The 17797-nt window shown below is 41.6% G+C and overlaps 1 protein-coding gene across 6 annotated transcripts in view; it reads left to right on the forward strand.

The window, feature by feature from the left end:
• Positions 1-13511, forward strand: part of pde4ca (phosphodiesterase 4C, cAMP-specific a) — a 65263-nt gene extending 51752 nt beyond the window's left edge. For 4 of the 6 annotated variants that reach the window (XM_049599126.1, XM_049599131.1, XM_049599129.1 and 1 more), the window contains 15 exons: positions 140-331; positions 1147-1191; positions 2490-2526; positions 3250-3323; positions 3433-3485; positions 4776-4888; positions 8570-8663; positions 10077-10249; positions 10341-10439; positions 10627-10791; positions 10933-11032; positions 11206-11360; positions 11451-11573; positions 12541-12723; positions 12860-13511. In XM_049599126.1, coding sequence (XP_049455083.1) covers positions 140-331; positions 1147-1191; positions 2490-2526; positions 3250-3323; positions 3433-3485; positions 4776-4888; positions 8570-8663; positions 10077-10249; positions 10341-10439; positions 10627-10791; positions 10933-11032; positions 11206-11360; positions 11451-11573; positions 12541-12723; positions 12860-13348 — 2095 coding nt within the window. In that variant the 3' untranslated portion in view covers positions 13349-13511. The other 2 variants (XM_049599128.1, XM_049599132.1) reach the window with 2 other exon arrangements.
• Positions 13512-17797: the final 4286 nt, after the last annotated feature.

Raw genomic sequence — 17797 nt, forward strand, 5'->3', positions numbered from 1 at the left:
GATGCATGACTGCTCCTTTCATTTCCTTTCCATGCTTTGGGGTAAATCTGCATGTTTGTGTTTTTATCCCTAAAATGTGTTTCGAGTCATCTAACCTTAATGTGTTCCCTTCCTGTCTCTCTTATTCTTGTTGATGTAGTTTTGATGTGGAAAATGGATTGTCAGTGGGCCGCAGCCCCCTGGACCCCCAGGCCAGCCCCGGCTCTGGTCTGGTCTTACAGGCCAACTTTCCTCACAGCCAGCGGCGGGAATCCTTCCTCTACCGCTCCGACTCTGACTTTGACCTTTCACCCAAAGGTCCCTCCAGAAACTCCTCCACTGCCAGCGACCTGTAAGTTCATTACAGTTGGGAGACGCTCTGCTACACGATATACAATGTTTTATATTTGATGTGTGTTCAGGAGGGCGGCTTGTAATCAAAATGTTTTACTTTATTCATTCAGGATCATAACAACCTTCATTTACATCATCTTAGTATAAAGTCTTTGGCCCTAATACCAATGTTAGATAACATACATGTTTATAGTCTATATAACAGACATGTCTGTAAATATTTTTCTCTGCTTGAATGTCTTACTTGTGCTGAGAGGTTTCCACATAGGAGGATGGTTGAAGGGTTGGCTCCTTGACAAGCTGCAGCAAACAGTTGTGGTCTGAACTTAATTTGCAAATTTGAAACTAGTCTTTTTGTCTTTGGATTCCTCGAGAGCGCTCTAAAACCAAAGTGCCGTGCCTTCTCTGTCATGACTTTGAAGGCTAGTCTGCACAAAACTCCCTCACAGACTGAGAGGGATCAACCTTAAGGGAATTTTTGATGCTTTCTTATCCCGGTCTTTCAGTTTAACTAGCTCAAAGGCCGTATTAAAACATGCTGTACAGGCGTGCGTCTAAAATCTGCACAGACCTACAGCCCAGCATTAGTCCAACCAGCTGTTTTTCCATCATAAATGCTTACAATCTGCTTCACTGGGATTGAGGAAATGGGCAGATTTCTCGTCTGCTGTATCTTTCTTTTTGGCTGTTTATGTTTCCATAATGTCCCTAAAACAGTCCCCCCACACAGTTCATAATGTCTAAACACCTTTAAGTCTGTAAAGTAAGCAGTCGCAGCTCTCCTCATCGACTCTTGCCTGTCTGTTTTTGAAGGGAAGAAAGCTTGAAGCACTGGGAAGTCAACTGGTTGTCATCTCGGTGAGAAGAAACACGATAAAACAAAAACAAGATTAAAAACACTGACTCTGTCCCCTTCAAAGCCCTCTCCTGCATTCCCTCTAGACGGCTTCATAGCCTTTTCCCACCTCCCTCCTGACAAACGTGACTAAATATCAAACACTTCACCTGTGACCCCCCCGTTAGACCCCCCTCTCCCCTAAAACACCCAGTTCTCTTTTGTTTGTTTTTGCATGTGACGCTTAATCAGAGAAAACCAAGTCTGTGTTTTTTTATTTACTTGTGAGTATTTACCAATTCGTACTTATATCACCCACCCTTCCACCTATCCCAGTCTATTTCCTCACCAACCTTATTATACGCAATGCATGACGTCTTTGTTTTTTGATGTAGCTACATTTTATCAGAATGATGACAAAGGGGAAGATGAATGAGGATATCTGAGTAAGTAAATGTGGTAACTAATTCTCTGACTGCCTGGTTGCACAGACAGCCTCATTTTTGGATAAACTAGAAGTGATACCAGGTGCAGATTGGTTTCTATTAATATCATCTTAAAGGGACAGTTCACCCAAAATCAAAAGAATATTTCTTTCCTCTTACCTGTAGTGCTATTTATCGGTCTAGATAGTCCGGGTGGCTGTGGCCCCATTGGTGTGTGGGTGAGAGTGAATGGTTACTAAGTAGCAGTTGGCAGCCTGTACAGTAGCCTCGGCCACCAGTGTGTGAATGGGTGATGACTAGATGTCTATCCATTTAGTGTCGTAGATATCGACTGCAAAGATGTCTGCCTTCTCTTCAATATGATGGAACTAGATGGCACTCAGCTTGTGGTGCTCAAAGCGCCAAAAAGTACATTTGAAAAACTCAACAGCAATGTCTCTTTCTAGAAATCATGACCCGGTTACTCAAGATAATCCACAGACCTTGTTGTGAGCAGTTTCATGTAGGTACTATTTTCTTTCTACCAAACTACATCCGCCAGCTGTGTCACCATGCAGACGGAAGCCTGTTTTGGCACTTTGAGCACCACAAGCTGAGTGCCATCTTGTTCGATTATGTTGAAGAGAATGCAGACATCTGCACAGGCGACATCTTCAACACTCTGCAACTCACACCGAAACAATATTGACTGATATATAGCACTACAGGTAAGAGGAAAAATATGCTTCAGATATGGGGTGAACTGTCCCTTTAACACAGTCGCTAAACCTTTTTATCTATCATAAATTAATCAATAGAATTTAGGAGCTTATTAATTGGTCCTCTCAACAGTGTTTCATGCCTTTTCCTCCTGTGTGTCCTGTTCTGTATTGCAGACATACAGAAGACATGATCGTCACACCATTTGCACAGGTGAGTCCTCTGAAACCTCTCCATCTAACACTTTGGATTTCTCCTTTTTGTGCTGTTTGTAAATTTACCAGATGGCCCAATAAAAAGAAATCACGTCCACTTGTAAGCAAAAGACAGAAGGTCTTTACAAAACCTATAATACAGTCCAGATGGTACGAGACTGGGCTTCACTGGCTCATCGGAACAGCCCCTCAGCATTATGTTGGCCCTGCGACAGGATCAGGCATCCCGCCGGTGTTGCCTGGCTCTTGCGTGGGATGTGCGTCACACTTGTGCTCACTTTACACCGCGAAAGAAGCAGTGAATCCAATACTGCTGGATCATGCTGTTTAAAGTCGCATGCTGGCTGATAAGGGCTGCTACATGGGTCGGGCCCGGACACCGGATACTCTGTGGGCTTCCTCTGCGTGCTGAGTCAGTGTTTGGCTGCAGATGGAGTGACAGACATGACATAGAGGGGCGTCAGTGATGCCATCAAAACATCAGAAAGGGGAATGCCTCTGCGTAGCACTTCGGCTTGGAGGATGAAAGCCACTGTATCTGGTTTCAAAGGCTTGTCAGAGAGTCACATTAAACAGCATCTAAATCTGCTTCAAGATGAATTAAGTGAAGGCATGTGCAAGTGTTTAAGGCTTTGAATGAGGTGATGTCTGTGGTGTCATTATATCACAAATATGTCACATGATGATCTTGTACATTCAGTCTCTCATTCTTATCTTATAGGTCCTTGCCAGCCTGAGGACAGTCCGAAGTAACTTTGCCGTGATAACCGGCCAGCAAGATCGCACAGCCAGCAAGTAGGTTTTTAGAAAATGTATGATAATGAACCTTTTAGAGATCTCACCATCACACCTGAGAAAAGATGTATGACTTTACTTGCTGACTTTGGATGGTCTCTGTCTACAGGACGCGATCCTCAGGCAGCAACCCACCATCCATGTGCAAGACCAGTCTCGCAGGTTGGTCAGAAAGACAAAGAGATGACAAAGACATTATTACAATTTATTTTGTAAGCTGTGAAATCTGGTTCGCTGATAACACGTCAAAGTTATTAATCAGTAAATAGATATTATTTACAAATACATGAAATCTTGTGGTGATGAGGGGGAGTAATAAGATTATTTACTAAAGAAAAAATCTCAATACCACAATGTAAGAATACTCCTTTAAGTTCTTGCATTGGAAAAAATGTTAAAATTGTGTGTTGAAAATGTTACGCAAAGGATAATTTGGCATTTTTTAATCAGTTTGTTGCCTACAACAGATGTCAGTTGGCACACCCCCATGATGAAGAAGCAGGCAGGAGTACTGACACAGAGGCTACGTAATGTACTGCTGTGGACGGAGGTAGCAGCAAAACATTTTTCCCACCTAAAAAACAACATCAGTTTAAGTGTACGCTATATTTAGAATATTTTCACAGCTTTACCTAGCCGTCAGACAGCCTTTTCTGACAGGGAACTGAAGCTGTTATCTATTCTATCTTCAACGCCACCAGACTCCTTTCACAAAGACAGTAATTTTACCTCACAGATCACAAGAGTTGCTGATCTACTTCTGCCTCAGTTGGTTTGTTTGTTAGGATTAGTTCGGATTTACCAAAGTCAGAGAACAACACAAACTAATTAACTGATCTACACAGCGGTAGGCCAGCAACTCTTGTGTTCTGCAAGGTAAAATTACTTTTTGTCAAAGCAGTTTGGTGGCGTGACAGCATATACAAATGGATATAGTCTGACGTCAAGGTAAAGCAGTGAAAATATTCCAGATATGTCGTACACTTAAACTGATATTGTGGGCAAAATACATTTTGCTGCAGCCCCTGTACACAGCAGTACATTGCATAGCTACTCCTGCCTGCTTCTCCAAACTGGGGGCGTGCCGACCACCATCGACTGTAGATAACACACTGATCATGAATAAGTACCTCATACAAACTAATTTCAAAAGATCCAAACTATCCCTATAGATAAAGTATGTGTTACTAGTTCAATCTATGACTCTGCCACCATAAAAGGTCATTTTATCTTTTGGATGTGAAATCTTAATATGTAAAGTAACTAGTAACTAAAGATGTGGTCTAATAGAAGTGTTCCACCACTGATTAAATATGTGAGACATTCATTTTATGTTCTCAAAAAATAAGAACAGAAGGTTTATACAGTTCTTTCTGAAATTTGAACAGTATGTGAATGCTCTCCAAGAGTAGTATCCTTCCCATAATGCATTGCTGTGTTTGTCTGGTACAGAGGAGCCTCACCAGCAGCTGGCCATAGAGACTCTAGATGAGCTGGACTGGTGTCTGGAACAACTAGAGACGCTGAAAACTCGACACTCTGTCAGCGAGATGGCTTCCAACAAGGTACTTAAACATAAGACACTAACACATAACCAACAGCCTCAAAGTGACACACTGAACATACACACCTGTCACAGGATAAAAGGTAGATACACACTGCCACATTGTTCAGGGTAACATTTAATAGAGCAAGGTTGCCGTGCACTCACTCTCATCTGTGCTGTGATTCATCCCCCTGAAGGAGTTTATTAGTCACGTCCATCTTGTTACCATTTTTAAGGTAGTCTGACTCCATGAACACGGTACAGTACATGACCCTGAACTCATCAAAGTCAAATCTAGTGGATTTTAAAGAACACACCTCCAGTATTTTTATGTTCATCACATTGAAATAGTTAGTTTAGCCAAATGTTAGCTTGTCTTTGTTTGAATATCTAAAGATAATCAAGTTGTTCTTTCCACAACTGTTGTTCTCCATTTCAGAGGAGACCTTTAAAGAAGACTTCAACCACCAAATGACAATTTGTATATCAGTTACTTACCCCGTGTTATGTTGAATTCAAGAAGAATACTTTGTTTTTCTCGCATGCTTCCACAGTGAATAGAGAATCAAAAAACTAAGAAAATTCTTGATGAATTAAAGTTAAAGGGGGGCGTATTTAACAGTGTAATCCAACTCTAATTTATCCAGTCGTATGCCCAGTACTCCCCAAACACATGCATTTTGGTAAAACCTTGCTATTTAAAACTCTTACGCCTAGACAGTCTCACACACGAACGAGAAGCAAATGTGCATTTGAACTGTATTCAATGAAATGCACTAGCAGAGGTCAAATGCATGCAGTTGCCCAGGTGTGTTTTTCGTGTGGGTAAGTGTTATTAATTGTTCTTATTTATCAAAATGCATATGTTTGGGAAGTACTGAGCAAGCAACTGGATAAATGAGACTTGAATTTTTCTTGGTCTTATGTTATACAGTCTCTTTTGGCCGTTTATACTGTACATCCTTGTACCAGTCATTTTTTGTTCTGTTATCAATTTATTGCACAATTTAAAAAGAAAAAAAGAATTTTCTCAGTTTTTGGATTCTCTGTTCACTGTAGAGACATGTTTGAAAAACATTTTCTTCACAAATATAAAATAATGGGGTTTAAGTTAATTGGTGTTTCCCTTTTGAGATGAAATACGTCAGCATTCTTTATTAGAATGAATAATAAACGCAATACGTAAGACACGTTAATCATTTCCTCCAGTTTTTCATTGATGGCTGGTAATCTTCTGCAGCCCAAGTTAGAGTGAGCTCCATGTACAACACAAAGCCTGTGGATTGTGTGTGATGCACTGAAGTGCTGTTCACCTTCACTGATCCTTAAACAAGTCTGAAAGCTCACTAATACACAGAGTCCATCATGAAAATATGAAGAGAATCTCCCATCCATCAGCACACTGAAGAGGGGCTTATTCCATGAATGAGCAGGATGGTCTCACACAGACACTCCCTTCCCCCCACTCATGTGCAGAAAAATGTGAATGAGGTAGTGGGAGCTGGAGATGAAACGGCATCCCCCCCTTCATACACTCTTCCTCCATGTATCCCTCTCCTCAGACTGGAGCCCGGCGCTCGTGTGATTCCACGATTAGCCCGCCCATGCAACCTGCACATGCTCACCACACACACACACACACACACACACACTTCCTTCCATCATATACATGTACATCTCCCGCCTTGCCCCCATCACATACGTTGCCTGCTTGGATACATATACCATTACACACGCCACTCGCTCACGTGGCGGAGGCCGGAGCTTCGTGGGAGGCAAACCCCCCCGCCCCCCATAGCTGCAGATCAGTCAATGAGCAGCTTCAGTCAGTGGGGAAGAATTATCCATGCTGGCACTCTGGAACAAAGACAGGCACATTTGATCCCAGAGTGGACAAACTGATCGAGCAGTTTCATTCAAAATAGATCTCTAATGACTCTTGACAGTGTCTCTGATGAAGAGTGAGACGTCTGCGGACCACTGAAACATGAATGTTTGAATAGTTCTGTGAGGAAATGTTCATTTAAGCCCATTCAGAGTGTTTTTCATAGCTGCTAACAGTCACCAACACTGATTTGGTGCTTAATTTAAAGGCGAAGCAACTGACTTTCTGTTATTATCATATTTTACATCAGTTTTAAAACATGGTCAATACACAGATAAAATTTGGGTTACCAAATTTAAAAAGATTAACAACACTACCTGACATTTCAAACACTCTCATCATGCTATGGCAGCCTGCTTTGAGGGCATTTCTGTGCCCAAAATACTTTGTTATCTTCTGCCCGCAATCATTCAATCGTGAAAATGGCCGATGTACTCACATCCTTGTGGTACACAGTGTACAGTTTTTTATTTTTGGCAACATGAATGAAATCATGAAATCCCCCCTTCCATCCATTCAAAGCTTTTCCTTCATATCTTCTTCAAACTTGGTGCACATGGTGTGTCTCACTACCTCCGCCTCCAGCACACTTGTCCCTGCCCACTTTGTACGTCCCCCCCACCAATGAGGGCCCTCTGCCTCTCCCAGCCTCTGCTGCAGCAGGTGCCTGATAGGCTGCTATTCTTAGGCATTTTTGGAAGGAGGCGGGGATTAGAGTACCTCGTTCTCCCTCTGTTTACACACATATGGGAGCAGGCAGTAACTGAGTGAATGAGGGAGAGTCAGGGGGAGCGAGGGAGTGTGGCTTCTCCGACTTGCATCCTCGCATCCCACAGCATTCCCACAGCTATGCTTCCACGCTCTTGTTCTTCCATGGATCTCTGAGATATTTTTGGTTATATCCGCCTGTTCAGCTTGTAGTGATCAAAGCCTCCACAGCACTAACCAGCAGACTGTCTGCTCGCTTTGGATTTTGCTCAGGCAAGCAGTACAGGAGCACAAAGTGTCCCTGCTGTCTGTCGAACAGGCAGTGCCGGAGGACGACCAGAAAGCTCTGCTCTCTCACTCAGTTTTATTTTTGCTCCCATGCTTGACTTTGCGCTGAAATGCCAGAAGTGAGCTATTCCATCTCTGTGTCGTGGATGTTCATTCAGGTAAGAGAGGAGAGGTGAGAGGATGGAGCAGGTGGGAGGGCATGAGGCTGCTCACATGTTGCTCGATTTGTGAACAACCAGTGGTTGAGATGTGAAAGTTTCTCTAAGACTGATCTGGACACTTCAATTAGATGTGTAGATTTTTGTATTTCATATACATGTTCCTCATGCATGAGTGTGTTTGGGAACAGGGCACACTACTGCTCGTAAAATCAGCCATGCATGTTTCTGCGTCCAATCATTGGCTTCTGCACTGTGTGACGTGAGACGCACACACAAGCACATGTAGTGCATGTAAATGCTTCAGAGAGAGAATCTAGGTGTTGCTGGTGTACTCATCATGGGTGTATTTATGAATGGTTAAGGATTGTCAGTGTTAAGACAAATTTCTCCAAGTGATCGCAAGCAGAGATGAATCAAGAGTTGAGACTTGCTTTGTGGCATCTGTACTCACATTCAACTCAGTCTGTCTCAAGCAATGACACTGTATACAGAAGTTTACATTTCTTAAAAGACATTTCCTCCTCATGTGATATTGTTGGTTTGCAGAAAAAAAGACAGATGCTTCAGCTGCCCTAGTCGAACTGCTTTGTGTGTGTGTGTGTGTGTGTGTGTGTGTGTGTGATCAAACTCATGGATGCTTGTGTGTGTTTGTCCTCAGTTCAAGAGGATGCTGAACCGAGAGCTCACTCAGCTGTCAGAAACGAGCCGTTCAGGGAACCAGGTGTCTGAGTTCATCGCTAACACCTTCCTCGGTAAAACACTTTCTCTTTGTATAATCCACAACCTGTGCGGAAATGTATGCATCATATAAATAACATGTTATTGCTAAAGGTGAACTGCACCTACTGTTATTCCTATGGTCTAAGACAGTCCAAAAATATAAGTTAACATGAACAGTTCTCTTCCAAATCCAAAGACTCGAGTGCTACAATGTGTGACGTCATCAAGTATAAAGTCTGGAGCTGCTCTGTAGACAATGAATTGGGAAAGATATAGGTGACGCTAAGTGCACCCTGGGGAATATTATGAGTAAATGGGTACAAATAAAGCTCATGTGGGTGTGAAAGAGAAAACAAACATTCTTTGGCTCCCATTCATTGTCTATTGAGCGGCTCCAGACTTTATACTTGATGACATCACAAGTTTGAGACTTACATCTCTGATTTCTGGCTTTGAAAGAGAGTAGCTCATGTTCACAAAAATTGGTTGAATCTATTGAACCATCTTAAGCTATGGGGACCTACTATGCTTTTCCGTATTTTGAGACTTGTATATAATGTTACAATGAAGGATGTTCAAATTGAATGTGGCCAAAGTTTCTAATAATGAGGTAAACATATATGTAAATGTAATCCCTGTGAGCAAAAACCTCAGGAAACCGTTCTCATCACTCCTTCTCCAACAGTTTTTTTTTTTGTTGTTGTTGTTACTCCAGCTCCAGTATGACGTCAGGTTTCTTTTTATAGTCAGTTGCTCCAGGCATGCCACTGCAAGTGTTACATTACGTAGCCTACACTGTTACATGTAGCTACGTGCTAACATCAGGGAAACATGTAATCTTGATTGCTTGTGTTGTTAATTTCTTCTAGATTTCAGATCATATTCCTGCTGGAACATGTCTGGTTGTACTTAGAAGCTTTTATAGATGGTTTTTCATGACAGGAAGTGCTGCTATTTTCCGTTACAGTCATTCCACGGCTGCAAGTATACTGCTAACGTACATGTAGCTACATGCTAACATCAGGGAATTGTGTAATCTTGGTTGCCATCCAATTCCTGGTACATGTCCTGTTGTGTTTAGAGGCTTCAATAGTGATTTTTTTTTTATTCTCTGGTTGTAATGACGATGCAGAAATGCTGAGATATGAGAACCCCAATCAGAGCAGACTGGGCTTCTTTGGGGGAGGGGCTTAAAGAAACAGGCGCTCAAACAGTGTTTCAGACAGAGGGTGAATACAGGTGCTCTAGCAGAGACAGCGTGAGGAAAATAAAGTGTTTTTTGAACATTAAAGCATGTAAACATGTTCAAAATACAAATATGAGACTGAAAATTAGCATAATAGGTCCTCTGTAGTTTAGGTGGTGTTCCCCTTTAAAGTGTAGTGTTGCGTATGTGATCGCTAAGAGACTGTGGTGTTAATATTTTGTCTGTCTTCATCTGACAGAGAAGCAACATGACATGGACATCATGTCCCCACCCAACAAGGAGAAGGACAAGAAGAAGCGGCCCATGTCCCAGATCAGCGGTGTGAAGAAGCCCACGCACAGCCCCAGCCTCGCCCCCTCCACCATCCCTCGCTTTGGGGTCAACGCCAGCCAGGAAGGACTCTTAGGAAAGGTATGAGGACTAATTCAACACTTTACAAAAAAAATCTCTATTCAACTAATTCTGCATTGTTTTTAATTTGCTCTCAATTGTCTGCCGGCAGGAACTGGAGGACATAAACAGATGGGGTATTGACATTTTCAAGGTCTCCGAGTATTCTGGGAATCGCCCACTGACAGTCACCATGTACACCATCTTCCAGGTAGCACATTCCTACAAATTGTACTTTCTCAAACACAGTATGGTCTTTGTGTAACCTCAAACATTTGGTACAGTACATGAATGACTAAGCCAAGTAAATGAACGAAACAATGACCCAACAAAGGAATATTAATAAATGACTGAGCTTCACCTCAACTGACCCAGTGTCCTCTTGTTGTCTCCTTTAGGAACGTGAGCTGATGAAGTCCTTTAAGATTCCAGCGGACACTTTCATTACCTTCATGATGACTTTGGAGGATCATTACCATGCCGACGTGGCCTACCACAACAACATTCATGCTGCGGACGTCGTCCAGTCCACACATGTCTTACTGTCCACACCTGCTCTAGAGGTAGATACCCTTATACATCCAAGACTAAGAGCAAATTTTATTACTATTAAACCAAAACAATTGGATCTGTACATGCCCTGTCATGTTGAGGACACCCACACACACGTATTGACAGTCCCTTGCCTTCTTGTGTCACCCAAGGCTGTGTTTACTGACCTGGAGATCCTCGCCGCTCTCTTTGCAAGTGCGATCCATGATGTGGATCACCCTGGAGTTTCCAATCAGTTTCTCATCAACACCAGTGAGTTTGCAGAGCTTCACGGGGATTATGTGAACGTGTGTGGGCGCTCAGTGTATTTAACTGTGTGTGGACACATGTCTTTGTAGATTTGTGTTTCTGCATTAATTTGTTTCCCATTCAGAAGGTTTACAGTGCTGTCTGTGAAATTTTTTAATGCTTTTTTTTGCTCTCAGACTCAGAGTTGGCCCTGATGTACAATGACTCTTCGGTGCTGGAGAATCACCACCTCGCTGTTGGCTTTAAGCTTCTGCAAGAGGATAACTGTGACATCTTTCAGAACCTCAGCAAAAAGCAGAGGCAGTCGCTGCGCAAAATGGTCATTGATATGGTAAGACACCTCAGTGGAAGCCTTATGTCTGAAATTTAAGGCTGTGTTTTCTTCAAATCAGTTTTTTAAGTCTGAATGCTTAATCTACAGGTGCTGGCTACAGATATGTCTAAACACATGAACCTACTGGCAGACTTGAAAACCATGGTGGAGACAAAGAAAGTCACCAGTCTAGGAGTCCTGCTGCTGGACAACTATTCAGACCGCATTCAGGTGAGAACCACATTGCCACTTATTCATTGTTAGAGCTGCAATCAAAGGACACTTCACCCCAAAGCAAAATTACATATTTTTCCTCTTACCTGTAGTCCTTTTTATAAATCTAGACTCTTTTAGCATAAGTTGCCGAGTGTTAGAGACAGTTGCCTTCTCTCCAGTATAATGAAATTAGATGGCGCCAAAAAAATACATTTGGAAAAACTCAACAGCAGTGTCTCTTTCTAGAAATCATGATCAGGTTTCTCAAGATAGTCCACAGACCTTGTTGTGAGCAGTTTCACTTAGGAAGTGTTTTCTTTCTACCAAACTACACCTGCCAACAGTATCACCACTCAGAAGGAAGTGTGCATCTACTCCTGTGCGAGAGGCTCATGCTCGTGACAGCGCAAGATGTAAACATTAATGGCATCCTCCTTGGCTGATCTGTAATGTTAGCTCAGTGGTGCTAGGTGAGCTAGCAGTAGATGCACGCTTTGGCTACCAAGGCACTCTAATACAGAGCATTTTAGCATCTTTCAACTCATTGCTTTGGTTTTTACAGCCTCCAGCTTTACTGTTTTGGTTCAGTCTGCCTGCTCTAATCAACCATGTTTCCAGGAGGCAGGTGTTTTTAGCTTGACACTAACTAGTTAGCACTGAATGGCTAAAAAAAAAAAAACTACAACTAGCTGGTCAACGCTGAAGCTAAAGAACCGCATTTTTTCCTCTGGAGTTGATTGAAACCTGAACAGCGCTAAAAGAAGAGTGAAAATTCAGTCACAAGGCCAAAAACACGACTTCAACCACCAATTTATTATGTGTTTACAGCTTTTTATGCTGTGCCAAAGTGGCCAAAATCGATTCATGCTGCTTCAAGTCAACCTCTTAGTATGGGGACTGCTGAGGCATTCTAGTTCAAGGTGGAGGAAAACAACTAAAAAAAAGTGGAAGATTAATACCCAAGCTTTTTTGATCACTGCAGGTTCTTCAGAACATGGTGCACTGCGCAGATCTGAGCAACCCCACCAAGCCTCTGGAGCTGTACCGGCAGTGGACAGACCGCATCATGGTGGAGTTTTTCACCCAGGGGGACAGGGAGAGAGACAAAGGCATGGAGATCAGCCCTATGTGTGACAAACACAACGCCTCAATAGAGAAGAACCAGGTACAGATTGAAAGCAGCAGTACTTAGTTAATAAACTCAACTGTACATCAAGTGTGAAACTGAAATGTAGAGAAAAAGAAGGACTCAAAGACAAAGTGAAATCTCTTTCTTAACACTGTATGCCTCTCTTCTTTAGGTGGGTTTCATTGACTACATTGTTCATCCTCTGTGGGAGACGTGGGCCGACCTTGTCCACCCAGATGCTCAGGAGATCCTGGACACACTGGAGGATAACAGAGAGTGGTACCAGAGCATGATCCCCCACAGCCCCTCACCACACCCAGAGGGTCAGGAGGAGGAGGGAGCCCATGCCGGGGAATCCACAGCACTCGGCGGGGGCAGCGGCTCCATCTCAGCCGACAAGTTCCAGTTTGAGCTGACTTTGGAGGAAGAAGGAGAGTCGGATACGGAGAGTCCACCTGAGGAAGAGGAGGGCTACAGTGGCAGTAGGGGATCTGAATTCTCCAGGACTGATTCTGCTGCTACGACTCACATGCTCACCAAAAGGCTCACTACTGAATCGGGCAGGACGTTTTCTTTAGACTCTGATAAAGATATGGCAGAAGACAGAGAGACAGAGCAGGAAGACGTCTCTGGGGTGCCACGCTTCAGACTTGGAATATAGCACCAGTCAAAAGTTTAGTTTCTTTTGGCCTTTTTTTGTTTATTATTCTTGATTTCGGTGCCTCATCCTCTGTCACTCCCTTTCTCCCACTCCAACCAAACACCACCTCTGGTTTCTGCGGACAGGGTGACAGCAAGCCTGTGGGGTGGGGAGTGTGCGAGTGCGAGTGGGTGGGGGGGGGGGGGGGGGGTTAAGAAAGTCTGCAGTTTTACACAGCAGTCACTTGCACTGGAGAGAGACAGATAGACTGAGTCACTTCTAATAGAGGACAGGAAACCAAGTTTCTGACCGGTCCTTTGTGTTCTGTGTCTTTCTGTCAGAAATACTGTGGATGAAATTCTGCAGAGACAATGAGAAGTTTAAAAACAAACTTCCCCTTTACCAGCCAACCCAAGGTCTACTACAACAAATGACAGAACTGTCTTCCTCTTTTGTGAAGAAAGCGAGGAAGTGATGAATGAGCGTGAAAACATCACAACGTCTTGTGAGACATCTTGCCAAACTTGCGATTTACAGGGACAATGCTGTTTTGCCTGCCTTTTTAGTTTTGTTTGTTTATTTTGTTGTCTTATATTTAGGTCCATATGCAGTGAAAATGAAGACACAGTTAAAAGCAGACTTCAGAGCAGTGTAAGCTAATTAAAGGCAGAAAGGAGCTATGCATGATTTTATGCAGGAAAGTTTAAATGTAGCAGACTTTTTGAGTGACTATCGTTGTTATTGTAGCACTCCTTGCAGCTGGTGTTGCACAGCCCATTTAATTGTGCTCAGCAAGCAGTAATCTTGTAAGGAATATGATTATAATGAAGTGGCTGGCAGTACATATTATTTTCAGATGCTCTGTTGTTGCAGGCTTTCCATTTTTATAATCCTAAACTATGATATTGTCAGCGACAAAACTGAGCCAGGGTCAGTGTAGTGTTATACAGTGGAGTTGCATCTAAAGCATTGTGGGCTGTGCACATGGTGCCTCCCAGTGGTGACAAGAGGAACTGAAGCTCTGGCATCGGAGGCAGATAATTTGCAAGGTTTTTGCATAGGCCTTTATGGAAAATACATTCAAATTAACTCTAGGAGTGCCCGAAATATCAGTTATGTTTCAGTTTTGTTGCTCTTTTGATTTTTTTTCTAAATTTAAAGTCACTATTTTTTGCGTTCTTTATATTTGGCACCAATTGTTATCAGTTTGCCTTCAAGTTTAGCACTTTACAGGTTGGTTCATGGCTGGCCCTCATCGTGGTTTTTAAGGGCTCGAGCCACAACATGAACACAATGACTGCAGAACAGTTTGTCCGTGGCTGTCAAGCAACCAGCACAGGCATCATGCAAAACTAAACACTACAGTACAGCTATGAATGCATTAAACTATCCATTCAACTCCATTAATACATACGTACTCTTTGGTAGCATCCATTTGCATAAATAACTAGACTGATAAGGGCAGTGTGTTAGAGGCATAGGGTTGTAAAGAAGGATGTTAGCATCATTGTAACTGTAAAAAAAAAAAAAAAAATCCAGGAGACAGTTTCCTGTGCCAGAATTTTTTTCATCCTTTTTTCTCTCACTGATCAATACTTCGCTCTTCACAGGGACATAGTCAATGACAAAACAAGTGCCAAGCAAGCATGACACAACCCGTACTGTAATTTCCATTTTGCCACTGGCTACTTTCCATCAGTGACTGATAAAGTTGGTTGATTGTAGCACCCCGTGTGCCAATCTGACCCTAGTGTCTCTGCTCCTTTTTTATCTAACTCCTGTTCAAACAGTAACTGAAACTGATATTGTCTTAAACAAAAAAGGTGATGTGTTGTGCGTTGTTGTGCGTGAGTGAATGAGTGGGTTTTGATGTATTTGCTAAGAAGAAACCAAAGCACTTTGTACGGTACTTTTATAGTTCTGCACTTCCAGTACAGTTGAACATGTATAACGTGACTGTTTCACTGTTTTTCTGTTGGCAAACGGCCTGGTGGTTGAGTTGAATTGCACGGGCTGCACCACTACAGCTCTTAAAGGTCGGATGTTGGAGGGACTGAAGTTGTTATTTTTTTGTTCTTTTTATAATTGACTGTACAAACAAGATGTGTTTTGTTGAAATGCATGACATTGGCTGCAGGATTTGAAGAAGATTATATAGAGAACTTAAGAAATTTAGCCTGTGGAGAAACTTGTTTTGTTTTATTACCATGAAACAGAGTAAATCATGTTTTAATGTGTGAACGAATTTTTTTTTTTTTTTTTTTTTTTGACGCCTTATTTTCAAACTGTATTTTCTGGTCATAGATGTGTCCGCTGACATGCTGGAGTAAAACATGTGCAATCCTTTCCGTAGCCATAAACCGCACCAACCAGACCAACACTCAAGGATGCCTTCAACACTAAGGACTATTTAACAGCAGCCTAACCAGCACAACATGCGAAGATTCAGTCTGTCTCTCTGCGTGTCACTAATTATTTGATTTTGTACATTTTCCTCACAATGCTTCATGTACAGTTTATTTATTATTTCTATATTATCTATCAGAAACGATGGAACAGTAGACTTTTTTTAGTCTGAGGTCTAGTACTTATGTGTAGCTCGACGTGTGACAAAGACGCACAGGACAGATTTCAACTATTACTCAGCTTTGTTTCCCTTCTTGTTTCATTTCTTTATGTCTGCAAATAACATTATACATAAGCAAAAATACTCACTTTCATGTTTTCTCGGTATAAAAATAGTTTAGCGACAGATTTCCGTCAGAAACATCTCTCATCTCCCATCTTCCTCTGTTTCCACTAATCTGGTCAGATCATGTATTCATGAAGGATCTCACAGTATGCGTGCTGATCTGAGACCTCTTTGATTCATAGTGAAGATAATATAGTCACACTGCCTCAAGTCATCCTAGATCAGTATTTCTGTTTTTAGAGATTTCATGAATATGGGTCATGAACTAAGACTCTGCAGCTTTGACAATCCAAACTCTGCTGTTTAACTGCGGGTGTGTTAGCCCTCTCTCCAGCTAGAACTGTATGCCTTGCCAATAAAGGAAAAACTCTTCACTCTTTGATGTCTTGTTCTGTTTTTAATATGAGACTTTATTAATCCCTCACAGGGGGTCAGACATTACAAAGTCATACTATACAACCTGTCATCAAACTTAATTTTTAAATGCTGGTTTCTAAAGAAGAAATAGCCAGGCTAAATTTTGGAGCAAGGTGTATAAAATATGCAAAAGCTACAGCCATAAAAGAAAACTGAGACCCTTTATTTGAGTGTTTCACTAGTGCTAATATCTTATAGCTTTAATAAAGATTAACAATACTGTACACAATATAAATATATGATGATGTCAGACAGTGTGGAATAAGATGATAAAGCTTTTAATAATCTTAATGCTACTTCAGAGGAAATCAGAAGATAATACTGCATGTTCATCATCATTTCATTTCTATAGCAGTTTTCAAACAAATGTTACAGTGCTTGAGGAAATGATTAAAACAACATCACAGAATGGACCAATAATAATATAATGATAAGATATTAGTGAGGAAAAACAAGGTGTTTAAAATGTGTATTGAATATATACATGCATACACCAAAGCACTATTTCCATTTTGTCCTACTTTATACTTCCACTTCACTAAAGTTCTGAGGTAAATCTACTTTACTCCACTAAATGTATTTGACAGTTTTGGGTACGTACAAAACACATAATGAGTTCATGAACTTTAATGCACTGTTTAGAGATTTAACAACCCAAAGATTAAAAAACATCCATATAACAAGCCTCCACCTCCAAAATTTCATTCAAATTAACATGTACCTACCACAAAGACACACAAAAAAACACAAAGTGATGTAAAGGAACTGCAAAGAGACACAAAACAACAAAAAAGACACAAATATACCCCCAAAAAACACATATTGACCTTTAATGAGACACAAAACGACATCCAAGACATGCAAAGAAACTACAGAGAGACAGAACAACAACTATAATAAAACAGAAAGACACAAATATACCTCATAGACATAAAAAATGGCCATAAAGAGACAAAAATGATCCCAAAAAAGACACAAATATACATCAAAGAAACACAAAGTGACCTCAAAGTGATGCAAAGACACTACAAAGAGACATAGAACAACTGCAATGAGACACAAAAGGACCAAAAAAGACACAAATATAAGCCTGAAATACAAGAAATGTCACAAATCTATCACCAAAAAAAACCCCAAAACAACTACAAGGACACAGGGAAATACCACAAAGACACACAAAATGATGCAGACAGATACACAAAACAACAAGGAAAAGAGGCAAAACCAACACAAAGTCTTTGCATCTTGCTCCTATGCAGGAGAAGTGGTGGGGCCTTTTACATGTCTGCATCCAGGGGCCGATTGTCTTCTAATCCACTCATGATTTTTGATTAATCAATAATTAAAATGTCAGTGATATA

Source organism: Epinephelus fuscoguttatus, linkage group LG15 (genome assembly GCF_011397635.1).
Source record: "Epinephelus fuscoguttatus linkage group LG15, E.fuscoguttatus.final_Chr_v1".
Taxonomy (NCBI): domain Eukaryota; kingdom Metazoa; phylum Chordata; class Actinopteri; order Perciformes; family Serranidae; genus Epinephelus; species Epinephelus fuscoguttatus.